The sequence below is a fragment of the Gekko japonicus genome, unplaced genomic scaffold (assembly GCF_001447785.1).
Source record: "Gekko japonicus isolate JY-2015 unplaced genomic scaffold, Gekko_japonicus_V1.1 scaffold306, whole genome shotgun sequence".
NCBI classification, from domain to species: Eukaryota; Metazoa; Chordata; class Lepidosauria; order Squamata; family Gekkonidae; genus Gekko; species Gekko japonicus.
Genome location: NW_015172013.1, coordinates 73,260 through 86,375, shown reverse-complemented (window position 1 = coordinate 86,375; position 13,116 = coordinate 73,260). Strand labels below are relative to the sequence as shown.

The following is a 13,116-nucleotide window of genomic DNA, read 5'->3' as shown; positions in this document are numbered from 1 at the left end:
TCTTGGGACACAAACCACAAAGATAGATAGACAGACAGACAGACAGACAACGACGACGACAAAGAAGAAGAAGAAGAAGAAGAAGAAGAAGAAGAAGAAGAAGAAGAAGAGGAGGAGGAGGATTGGATTTATACCCCGCCCTTCACTACCCAAAGGAGTCTCAGAGCGGCTTACAATCTCCTTTCCCTTCCCCTCCCCACAACAGACACCCTGTGAGGTAGGTGGGGCTGAGATAGCCCTCCCGAGAACTGCCCTTGAGAGAACAGCTCCGAGAGAACTTATGACTGACCCAATATCAACTGTTTGACCTCTGAGGAAGGCCTATGCAGGCCGAAACACATCCGGTCAGGTTTTTAAGCCCGAGTGTATTGCCATGTTATTTATATATTTGATGTGAATGGGCCCTTATATATGTTTTAAAATTTGTAATTAATAAATACATGTATCTTTTTCTATATATTTTCTACATTTAGTTTTTAATATTGGCCCTCTTTTTCACGTTTTACTAATCTTTGTTAGGTTCTGAATTTTAGTGTTAAGGTTCAGTTTTTTGCCCTTTCTGTCTCTGCTTGACCTAATATCACACCAGCAGCTGCACACGGAATCAAACCCAGTTCTCCCAGATTACAGTCCCCGCTCTTAACCACTGCACCAAAATGGCTATCTATCTATGACAGACAGATAATTTTTTTTAAAAAAAGGCACCACCTGCTCTTCCCACCAGATCCCCAAACTTACCCAAAGGAACTGAAGGGACCACTGGATCGATGGGTGAGGGCCGGGCATTCACTGGGATAGGCGTGGTGGGGCCGTTCACCATGACGTGGCCTGGAGGAGGGGAAAGGTCAGGTTACAAGCTGGCACATGGGGAAAGGCACTCAACGGCCACCGATGCCGGACTCCTGCCCCCTCCCGGCCTTCTGCCTTCTAGCCACGCACCCAGGTAGTGGAGGAGCTTCTGGGCTCGGTTCTGGCCCGGCCGCAGGTTGAAAAGGTCGGGGTTCTCATCGATGAACTGGGTGTCCACGGTTCCCCGGAGGAACTGGTCATTGCCGAGCACGTTCTGCAGGAAGGGGATGTTGGTCTGCAAGGAAGAAGGAGGCCAGAATGAGGCCAGGAGGTTGCCTCCCGTATCGGAGTTCTACAGGTTGCCAGACACAAACGTCAATATGCAAGAAATCTTCTGGGCCTGCCACCCACGCAGCACACTGCTTTGCAAGAACTGCCCCCAAAGTACAGCCAACGGAGCGCTCTGCCTCCAGCACCGATCAGCTGGACATCCTTAGACGTTCAGAAGCAGAGTACGAAAATGTAGGAGGAGCCCTGTGGAATCAGATCCATGTTCTATCTGGCCGGGCCTCCTTTCTCCAGCAATGGCCAACCAGATGCTTCTGGCAAGCATACAATGCAGGGTAAGAAGGGAATAGCGCCCCAGCAACTGCTATCACAGCACATGACCTCTGAACCTGGAGGTTCCATCTACCTATCGTGTATAATAGCTGCAGGTAGGATCCTCTTCCTCCATGAGTGCCTCTGATCCCCCTTGGAAGCCACCTCAATCCTCCAGCAACGCCTTAGAAACCAGCAAGATTTCCAGGGCATATGTTTTCAAGAATCAAAGCTCCCTTCATACCTGATGAAGGGAGCTTTGCCTCTCGAAAGCGTATACCCTGGAAATCTTCTATCTAAGGTGTTACTGGACTTGATTCTTTTTATACTGCAGACTAACATGGCTACCCACCAAAAACTCTCTCAATAAGTTCTTCCTTTCGCCTGTCCCAAACCCACCAATTTCACTGAGTGATCCTGAATTACCCCCAAAGGGGGGGAGAAACTGACTCTCTATCCACTTCCTTCAACCCATGCGTAGGTTCATATACTCCTACCATGTTGTCTCTACCCCCGGCCACCTTTCCTCGAAACAAAAAGCCCCCAAATTCTTCCTAGTCTCATAGGAAAGTTATCCTAACCCCTTGGGCAATTTTGGCTGCCCTCTCGAACCATACATTCACACACATGGCTACACCCACCAGGCACAATCAGTAGGCATACAATGCTGCCCGATATCCAGTCATCTGATCCCCCTTGGAAGCCATCTCAATCCTCCAGTAACGCCTTAGAAACCAGCAAGATTTCCATACCTGATGAAGGGAGCTTTGCCTCTCGAAAGCGTATACCCTGGAAATCTTCTATCTAAGGTGTTACTGAACTTGATTCTTTTTATACTGCAGACTAACATGGCTACCCACCAAAAACTCTCTCAATAAGTTCTTCCTTTCGCCTGTCGCAAGGAAGCTCCGCGAAGGCCCTCCCTGGCCCCAGGCAGACAGGGGTGGGGAGAGGCAGGGAGGAAGCAACTTACCCTCCATCTTCTCCTGCCTCCTCCTGGCTGAATGAGGGCGGGAAGCGGGGCGGCCAGAAGCAGGGGGCGGGGCTTCGTCATGTGCCCCGCCCCCGTACCTCACCCGGGGGAACTGCGATCCCCCGTGATCCCCCCCCGAAATGACCTCTGACATTCACACACATGACTACACCCACCAGGCACAATCAATAGGCATACAATGCTGCCCGATATCCAGTCAGACCACTGGTCCATCAAGCTTAATATCATCTGCTCTGGCTGGCAATCAGCGCCCAGGGTCTCAAGCGGAGAAACGTATTTTCCAGTCCTGCCTCTTGGGACACTTTATCTGATGCTCGGGATCGAACTCAGAGCCTTCTACACATAAAGTGTGTTCCCCACTGACCCACAGGAATCCCAGACCTGCTATCATTTAACAACTTAAACCTGGCCCATCTAAGAGGCCTTTCCCTCCTGGCATGCCTACCCACTGTTTTAAATCTATGCACACAAACGTATCTCATGGAAGGAGCTTTCACTCTCGAAAGCTCTCGATTGCATATCAGCCCAAGTAAGATCAAGGTGCCATATAAAACGGAATGGCTGTATCCAGCCAACTCTCCAAGAACATTTCTTTTTGGGGAACAAACGAACATCTCTTCTACTTTGGAGAAACTGAAGAACTCACTGCAGCTCCTTCGTACTTCAGTCGAGCCTCTTGATTTATTTCCCCCTGTGAGACGACCATCCGATTATAAGCCAAAGACGAGAGCCCATAGCACTGATTTGACCTTCCCTATCCCCGACACTGCTAAGAGTCTGCAGCTCTCTCATGACCTTGATACGTCAATATCCCTCTCTACCCCGTGAAAGGTGCTAACTCCAATTTTACCAACTGCCTTTAAAGCTAATGCATCAAAGGGAGAACCAACGGCCAGCAGCAGAGCATCTCAAGTAAAGACCAGCAAGCCCTCACAGGAGCCTCCTTTTATACAAAGCAAAGACCAAAGCATCTTTATGGGCGTCCCCAGAGGAACAGCTGAGTCCCAAAAGCTCCGGCATAGTGGAGTGTGAGAACAAATAGGAGGCTGGGAGGAAAGCATGGAGCAAGAAGCTCAGGGAGATGCTGGAAAAGCTTTCTGCAGTATGTCAGGAAGAACTCGACAAGATGCATCGGATCTGTCATCGTCCATCTGAAGAAACATAGCCCAAGAAGTAGAAGAGATCAACCTTCCGAAGGCTCTTTTGGTGGGGCAGCAGGAGACAGAGGCCTAAACTGGCGATGATGATCATAAGAACATAAGAGATGACAATGTTGGATCAGGCCAATGGCCCATCCAGTCCAACACTCTGTCACACAGTGGTCAAAAATACCAGGTGCCATCAGGAGGTCCATCACTGGGGCCAGGACTCTAGAAGCCCTCCCACTGTTCCCCCACCCCCCAAGCACCAAGAATACAGAGCATCACCTGCCCCAGCCTGTGAGTTCCTATCTATACCTTGTGGTTAATAGCCACTGATGGACCTCTGCTCCATATGTTTATCCAGTTCCCTCTTGAAGCCGTCCATGCTTGTAGCCACCACCACCTCCTGTGGCAGTGAATTCCATGTGTTAATCACTCTTTGGGTGAAGAAGTACTTCCTTTTATCTGTTCTAACCCGACCTCTCAGCAGTTTCATGGGGTGCCCACGAGTTCTTGTATTGTGAGAAAGGAGGAAAAGTACTTCTTTCTCGACCTGCTTCTTACCTTTGTTAATATTATTGCTTCTTACAGTTAATTAATACCGAAGCTTTTACAGCATTTCTAAATGAAGAGAAGCCAGCTGGTCTCTTCTGGCAATAGAGACTGGAAGGAAGAGGAGGAGTTGGGTGCCAGCCTGAGCCCCTCCCCTTTTCACCACCAAGGCCACCGGGGCCAAGTTGACCACAGGCAGAAAGCAAAGGGGGCGAGGGGATGACACCCCTCTAACGCTATTATGGCAGTTGAAAGATTGCACTATTTTTTATCTTATCTCAGTTATAAAACTGCAGTTATTACTGTCCTCATTAATATTAGTTGTTATGCTTCCAGGTTTTATTATTGTATTAAATTTACTGCAGGTGTTATTCTTGCAGTTTTTCTCATTATTGTACTTGTTCTTACACTTGTCATACCTCTTGTTATTATACAGTTTCCATTGTGCTTATAAAATAAATTTTAAAATTAAAGAAAAGAAAGCTTGCACCCTAAAAAACTTGTTGGTTTCTAAGCAGTCTCATAGCTACGGTGGGGCGTTTTGGGGCTGTGCCCCCTCAAATGTGACGCACGCCCCACAACAGCTGCTGCCCTTCTCCCCCTCCCTCCTCTCCAGTGACATTAAAAGGGCTCTCCAGTGGATTGGCAGGAGCATGTTCCCCCCCCCCCCAAGGCCTTTAAATGTTTTATTTTCAAGGCCAGGCTTCCCACGCCTGAACTCCAAGCAGCGAAATTGCCACTTGGAGTTCAGGGAAGGCGTGCAGCCACCCCTCTCCCTCCTCCCTGCTGCCCCACATAATTTCCCCATGTCCCACCAAACCTAAACTTTCTGGCTACGGGGCTGCCTCTACGGTGCTACTGGACTCGAATCTAGTGCACAAACGTAGCATGTGAACGGGGCAAGCTCCTTGTCTGCTGATGCCTGTATCACCCAGGAGACAGCGGCCTGCAATCAGTGGGCACCGTCAAGGCTGGTTCCGGGTGTTGAGGGGCCGCCTTGGGCAGAGAGTGCCCTGTGGCCCCTGTCTGCCCCCCACCAGGCCCCCACCATACCTTTCCACCCCTTCCACCTGCCTTCTCCCGCTCGTGAGCCCTCCCACTGCCCATGCTCCATTGCCTGAACCATCTACTCTGTGCTCCACGTGCCTTTCCCCAATGCCTCTGGAGAGCTGTGGATGTGGGTGGCAAAGCATGTCAGGCAAACAGGGGGGGGAGGGCATGCAGACAGGGGGCAGGGGAGATGTGTGGGTGGGAGTCAGCAGCAGTGGGCCCCACTAGGAGCTCTGGCAGCTGCCCCACCGCAGGGCATGCTGGTGCTGGCCCTAGGCGCTGCATTCCCCATCAAGCCTAGATCCTGTGCAAAATAAGTCACAGAAGCCTCAGGCTTGGCTCTTCCTTCCACTGCAAGAAATGCCAGGCTCCGTTTCACCGTGATCAGGCAGCCTCAGATGCGTTCACGGGAAGCCTCGGGGGCATTTACGGCAGGATCCGCCTCTTTCCTGCTTCCAGCAACCAGAATCTGAGAAGCCGGCTCTCCTCTGTTTCTTTTGCAGGGGGGACGGATGTTACTGCCCTAAGGAAAAGAGCCACGAACATCCCTTGCAACCACCGGCTTCTAAGGGTTCCCTGCTGTGAACCTGCAGGCTTTGAGTGTCAGGCTCAACCACAGCCTCTGTTCTTCCTCCTCCCCAGACGCAGGCCGCTCTGCTGAATCGCAGCCTGCTGGAAATTGCTGTTCTTTTAGGCTAAAGGGTGGAAACTGGCCAGGAGCTGAGAAACGGTCCGGAAATGAGGGAAAGCGGAGTTTGTGCTATGCTTAATGAGGAGATCCGTGTTCTGGTCTCCCAAGGGCAGATCAAGTCCCGGATGACTTATGGTGACCCTGTAGGGTTTTCAAGGCAAGAGACGTTCAGAGATGGTTTGCCATGGCCTGCCTCTGGGTGCGGTCGGACGGCGGGCTGGGAGCGGTGGAAACCGCTCCAGTTCCAACTGGATGAATTCGATCCGGGAGAAGCACGATCACACTCACCTCTCACATTGCTCCCCGGCGTCCACACTTCAGGCACTCAGCAGAGCGCGTCGGCGGGTTTTAAAAAAATTTCTACACAGTCTGTGCATGCGCATAGGCAATCTTTCATATAATTGAGATCTTTGCACATGCGCATAACACCGTAGCCCAAAAAGCATGCCCTGAAGTGAAGACTTCCCTTTAAACTTTGACATCGAAACTGGCCTCGGTGAGGTCCCGGATTCGTCTGAGGACTGAAACTGGGCACCGTTTAAAGTTTGCTATTACTAATGCCGGGGCGAAGCTTTGCCCAAGCACACATCGCCTTCGATTAAAAAAAAAAAATGGAGGATGAAAAGCGGAAGCCTCGGGCTTCCGAACGGAAGTGGCTCTACACCGGCGGAGAGCGATCAGACGGGGGAAATGCGGCTAGAACCGAAGCACTCAGGAAAACACCACTTGGGGACCTAGTAGCAAACTACACCGGTTTAAGGGGTGTTTGCGACGGCTGGCAACAGTTAGGGACGGGAGGCAGATGTTGTGAGTGTGATCACGCATAAGTACTCCGTTTCTAACCGGTTCATAAAACAGCTCAAATGCCCTGTCTGAACGCACCCTCTGTGTCATGACCCTGGTATTCCTTGGAGGTTTCTGATCCAAATACTTGCCAGGGCCGACCCTGCTTAGCTTCTGAGATCTGATGAGATCGGGCTAGCCTGGTCAGGGAGAGGGCAGGACTACCGGTGAACAAATTGTACAGAGTCAGACCCCTGCCAGGTGCCCTCCAGCCTGGCTTGGAAGCATCCCCGGAAACCTCTGGCAGCCCGTGTTGGAAAGAAGAGGGCAGACTGGATGGACCTTTGGTTGGACCCAGCTGGGCTCCTGCAGCTTTAATTACCTGGGCCAAATGCTCTGGGGGGAGGCATGTCGACCTCGGCCTAAGTGAATATGGGCAGGGGGTGGGAAGGAGCTGCTGACACCAGGTGAATGTCGACTGGGTCTGATTGGAGAATATACATTATTATTATTATTATTTTAAAAAGGAACAGTGGATAGTGCATTTTTCTGAATATGGTAATAAAATAAAGCAAAACACACCAGGAGACGCTCAGGATGTCTGGAAGCAAAAGAACGCAGGCCCCAAATTGAACACGTGACATTTCCTTCTACTGGGCCAGGTCTGGGTTATCATAGAATGTCACCTTCGGGTTGTGGGAGGGGGTCGAGTCGGCCGTGGGTAAGATCCAGGATGCTGCTGAACGCCGGAGAGTCAGGGTTCGCCTCAGACTGTTGTTGATAAAGTTCACTCTTAGCCAACGGTGGGGTTCGATAGAACAGTTCGAGTGGATCTCGGCTGTCTGCCTCTCGCTCCCTCCTCTCTGTCTTTCCCTCGGACCGGCACCTGCATCCTCCCCGGCTTACACCTGGTAACACCTTTTATTTGTGTTCAGATTCAACACCTGTTCCGCCACCCACCACCCACGTCTTAAAGGAACCTAGCCACAAGACTGAGCTCCAGTGGGTTCTGGTCTTGCTCCTCAACCCACCATCCCAGCTTCCAGCGGTCATACCCTTGACGCCCTGCCCAATCTGTCCCGCGACCTTGTTCCCCTCCCTTCCCTGGGCATCCTCCCCTACGAGGGCGTTGTGCCAAGATTCTGGGTCCTCCCGGAAACAGTCTGGGACTCGTTTCGGTCTTTGTTCAGGTGCTGACTGGGAGGTTCCCTGCACAGTCGGGAGGGAGATGGTGTTGCCCTCCTGACATAGAATCATAGAATGTGAGAGTTGGGAGGGACCTTGCAGGTCATCTAGTCCAACCCCCTGCACTCTGCAGGAGCGTAGCCGAAAGATAGCCCTACAACATACCAGAAAGATGGTCGTCCAGCCTCCGCTTGAAAACATCCAGCGAAAGAGCATCCACCACCTCCCGAGGCAGACTGTTCCACTGCTAAACCACTCTTACAGTTAGGAGGTTTTTCCTGATATTTAGCCGGTAACGACTCCCTTGTTGGTAAATACCTGGTGATTTGGGGGCTGGAGCCTGAGGAGGACAGGGTTTGGAGATGGACAGGGACCTCAGCATGGTACTAGGCCACCAAGTCCTCCCTCCAAAGCAGCCATTTTCTCCAGGGGAACTGATTTCCGTAGCTCAGAGATCGGTTGTAAAAACAGGAGGTCTCCAGGCCCCACCTGGAGGTTGGCAACCTTAGTCAGATAGTCTAGCTTTTTAAAGATATATCTTTTACAACATTTATACCCTGCCTTTCTGCTCTCACAAGGGCCACCAAGGTGGCTAACACGTGAAAACATACATAACAAAATGACATTTAAAAACCGTTAAAAACCCCCCAAGCGAGTATCACCTCCTCTGACTGGAAGTGACTTTTCGAGCTGTTGAGAAGAGAAAGATCTTTCTGCTACCTGAAATCCTGGAACTGGAGACTGAACCTGTGATCTTCTGCATGTGAGCTGAGTGCTCTGCCACGACAGATCCTCACAGAGGCCACGACTCAGAGGCATGTGGCCCCCCGTGAGGTCCCAGGTTCAATCCCCCAAACCAAAAACTGGGTAACAGCTGACATTTGAGAACGCTGCTGGAGACCCTGGAGAGCCTTTGCCAGTCAGAGAAAACAATCCTGACCCTGACAGAACTATAGTCCGAGCAGAGAAGCTGAGGGGTCTCTCTGCGGGGTGAAGACGTGCTTTGCTGCTCCCTCGGGGACGGCTGCGCTGTCCCCTGCCCCTCGATATAACCGGGAGAGATGAAACGCTGAGGGCGCAAAGCTCTGACTGGGGAATGAGAGAGGGGAGCCGAAGACAAGCCCTCAGGGGGACACCAGCTGCTGGAGCACATCGGAGGGACTACAGGAAGGGAAACAGGAAGGCTGGCGGAGCAGCCCCTTGGGACACCTCGCTTCCCTGAGGAAGGAGCAGAAGGCCCCGAAGGCCTCTGTAGACCCAGATGCCAGTGGCGCGTTTGTGCTGCACCCATGGCTCATGCCCTCATGGGATTTCTGTCTCTCAGGGAGCCCAGAAGGTGCCCTTCACTTCACCTCGGGGAAGCTTTCCTCTGGCGTTTCCTCTGACAGGCACCCTATTCTCTTGTCTGCGGCCTTCTGCTCAAGGACGTGGGGCCCCTCAGACAAGGCACAGCCTCCTTCTACCTACCAGAGGTGTCGCATCTCAACTGAGGGTCAAAAGGCATGTGAGACCAGTGATGGGATCTCTCTCGATGTATTTTTCTTTTTAATGCTGCTAACAACAACAGTAACGGTAATACATTATATGAAAAACATGAATAAAAGTTATAACTATGAGCAAAAAAAAAAACCCTAGTAATAACAATAACCAGTGGTGTACCATAAGAGGAATGCTGGTGAAACATTTCAGATACTTAAGATCTGATTGCTTAATAACCAGGATGGAGCTGTATTTTAAGGGCCGTTAGTGGATTGTCTGTGTAGATTTTTCAATGGATTAAAAAAAGTGCCCTGATCTGGAAAGCCCAGTTCAATTATTCAAAAGCAAAATGTCAGTCTGCGCACTTCCCGATACCATAGGTACCTTTGTTCACCGGCAGGGCTCTTTTTGTAGAAAAAGCCCAGCAGGAACTCATTAGCATAATAGGCCACACCCAACAGCAGGAACTCATTAGCATATTGGGCCACACCCCTGACAGAGCAGCTCATTAGCCTATTAGGCCGCACCCCCACGTTACCAGAAGTGTGGTCATCCAGCCACACCCACCTTTTGCTTCTTATTCTGTTTACCTTGTTTGTTGTCAAAACCCAGGGCCTTTTTTTGTAGCAGGGACTCCTTTGCATGTTAGGCCACACACGCCTACTGTAGCCAATCCTAATGAGTGTCTGCTGTTGGGTGTGGCCTATTATGCTAATGAGTTCCTGCTGGGCGTGGCCAACTTGGGAGCCAGCCGGAACTCCGTTCCTGTGCGTTCCTGCCCAAAAATAGCCCTGTTCACCGGTAGTCCTGCCCTTGCCCTGACCAGACTAGCCTGATCTCATCAGATCTCAGAAGCTAAACAGGGTCGGGCCCTGGCTAGTATTTAGATGGGAGACCTCCATGGAATACCAGGGTCATGATGCGGAGGCAGGCAATGGCAAACCACCTCTGAATGTATCTTGCCTTAAAACCCTACGGGGTCGCCATCAATGCTCCCTCTAAGCTGTGGAGTCTTGTGAGCAAAAATTCTACTTTGTGAGCTACTGGCATCAAAGTTGTGAGTGAGCAATTTGGCTACTGCATAAGTTAGTTTGCTCTGGAGCCATCCTTCCTGAACTAAAGACAAAAATGAGTGAGCCGGAGGCTGGAAAACTGTGAGCTAGCTCACACTAACTCAGCTTAGAGGGAACACTGGTCGCCATAAGTCAGCTGGGAGTTGACAGCACTTTCCAACACACAGAAACAGACACACACACACACATGGTATCCATCTATTTGTGAAATGAGTTCTGTCAGATGGATTGTCAATAATTTTGAGCTGAGATGAAATGTTATCCAAGATCAAGAGATCCCAAGTCTTAAGACACTTAAAAAAAATTATGTATGAGTATTTAAAACAATCATACGTACTTTTATTTTCTTCCAAGATGCTGCAACTAGGAATTTAGCAGCCACCAAGAGCAATGAAACAAGCTCCCATTTTATTTGGGGTATTGTTTTATGATCAAGCATTTCCAGCAAAGCTGCAGACATTTCTAACGGGATTTTATATCTTGATGTATTTTCCTAATAGTAAGATGCAAACACAAGCAATGACAGTACAGGATTGGAATGGGAGCCACAGTGCAGGGGGAGAGGGGTTCAGCCCTTTCTCCTCATGCCGTTTCCCCCAAAAGAAATGCATTCCCCAACTGTCATTTCCCCCATGAACAGGGGGAAAAGACAGGCAACATACCGGACCTGTCTTTTTCTCTATTAAGGCTAATAGTACCTGGGAGGAAAGCAAAAGGTGGAAAAGGCTAACCCTCTGGGCCAGGGAGGTGGGAGAGCACCTGTGTTGCCTACAGAAGATCCGAGGTTCAGTCCCAGCTACAAGGATCAGGAAGCAGGTGGGGCAAAAGACCCCGCAGAGTCACTGCCAGTCCAAAAGAACCATACCATCCTCTGCAGACCAACAATCTGAGTCAGTATAAGGTAGCTTCATGTGTTAAACAGTATTCCCCCTTCTCCAGTCTAAATCCAGCTGGTCCTTTTTATAATAATATGTTATTCCCCCTTTCCAGCTGGTCCTTTTTATAATAATATGTTGAGAAGCTTGATTCCTGCTCTTTGACATAACCCTGGGAACTGTCTCTGATCACCTTGGGTGCTCCCTGCAAGTGGCAAATGACAGGACTGTTGTGGCGAGGAGGGCAGAACCCTTTTTGTAAACTTAGCAAATGAAATACAGAAAGAGGGAGAGGGAGAGGGAGAGAGAGAGAGAGAATTTGCTTTAAAAATCAGAGATTCATAGCTCAAGATGAGTAGCCATGTGTGTCTGTCTGTAGCAGTAGAAAAGAGCAAGAGTCCAGTAGCACCTGAAAGACTAACAAAATTTGTGGCAGGGTAGGAGTTTCCATGAGTCACTGCTCAGAAGTGCTCAGAAGTGAACAGTGACTCGCAAAAGCTCCTCCCCTGCCACAAATCTGGTTAGTCTTTATAAGGTGCTACTGGACTCTTGCTCTTTTCTACTGCTAGAGATTTGTAGCGCTGAAGGTGGAACAAACTAAATGGAATAAAGATATAGTTTGCATTTTAAAAAATCAGAGATTCATAGCGGTAAAGATGGAGCAAACTAGATGGAATCAAAGATATTTCTACTTGGATGACAAGGAAGTGTGTGCGTTTGTGTGTGTGTGTGTGTGGTGTGCGCGTCAGTGTGCATGTGCGTAGGCAAAATAACCACCCTTCAAGTAAACTTTAGCTGTTTATGCTAATTCTAAGAGGTAAACACATACATGCATACATTTAAATGTGTATAATTAGGGATGCCAGGATAATCTGACAGTTTTGTCTTCCCACAGCGGATGCTATAGCTTGGCTGGGGCATACAATTATCACAAACCCACCTCTTATCTGTTCAATTCTCTGTAATTTAATTTTTGTCAGGGAAAATTAGCATAAACGGCTGAGCGAGCAAACTCTGTGTGTGTGTGTGTGTGTGTTTGTGTGTGTGTGTGTGTGTGCGTCTGTACAGTTTGAGGAGGCCATGCTAAAGCCAAATGCACAACCTGGTTGAAAGGACAGGACTGGATCTATTCCTTTCGATGGACTGTGGCAGAGCATCTGATTTATACCCACAGGCCCAAAGGTATCTGAGATGCCCGCTGCAATTTTGGTGGACACCCAAGACCATGTATTTTTTTTAAAAAAAAACCAAACACTTTTGTGTAAATACAGGCTTCATGGAGAATGTACTCTGCGACATGCTCAGGTTTCTCCAGAAGGGGGCAGGCCTACCTTCCCGATTTGACCGGATCCCTGAGAGCAATAGGGAGGGAGTTACCAACTCCCATATGTCTGTAAGGTCCGTGGGTTCCGGCTCATTGCGAAAGAATTCCCAGTGCATCCCATCCTGCCATTTGCATGCCTGCCTCTCTCCGAAGGCTAAGAAACAAACAGGTTTTTCTCTTCCTCTCCCTCCCTCCCCCCCCTCCCTCCTTCCTTCCTTCCTTCCCTCCCTCCCTCCCTCTCTCTAATCAATAGATTTTTCTTTACAGGCCATAGGCCAAGGGAAGAATTTCCACTTGATTCATCATCTGGCTTTTAACAGATCCGTCAATTGCTAATTAAGACTACGACCTTTAGCTGATTAATCGGGTTTGATTAGTCAGTTTAAAACATCGCTGACTGACTTTATACACAAAAAGGACATTAATCCGAAAGGAAGCTTTTAAAAATTCTGAATTATTTTTTAACACGACTGATAAAAAACTGCAGATAAGCACAGCCTGGGAGAGAGATTCCCCTCTGTGCAAGCACATGTGCTCGGATGCTTGTTCTAAGAAGATGCCTGCAGTGTGCATTCTCTA

At 49.6% G+C, this 13,116-nt stretch overlaps 1 protein-coding gene across 1 annotated transcript in view; it reads right to left on the bottom strand.

Moving 5' to 3' along the window:
• PC (pyruvate carboxylase) overlaps positions 1-12,653 on the bottom strand; it is a 70,854-nt gene extending 58,201 nt beyond the window's left edge. Inside the window, exons 1-4 of the mRNA XM_015420268.1 lie at positions 12,591-12,653; positions 9,139-9,249; positions 940-1,084; positions 739-828 (exon numbers count right to left, since the gene is read on the bottom strand). Of these exons, the coding sequence (XP_015275754.1) occupies positions 739-828; positions 940-1,084; positions 9,139-9,249; positions 12,591-12,653 (409 nt within the window). The remainder of the gene's footprint in view (positions 1-738; positions 829-939; positions 1,085-9,138; positions 9,250-12,590) is intronic.
• Positions 12,654-13,116: the final 463 nt, after the last annotated feature.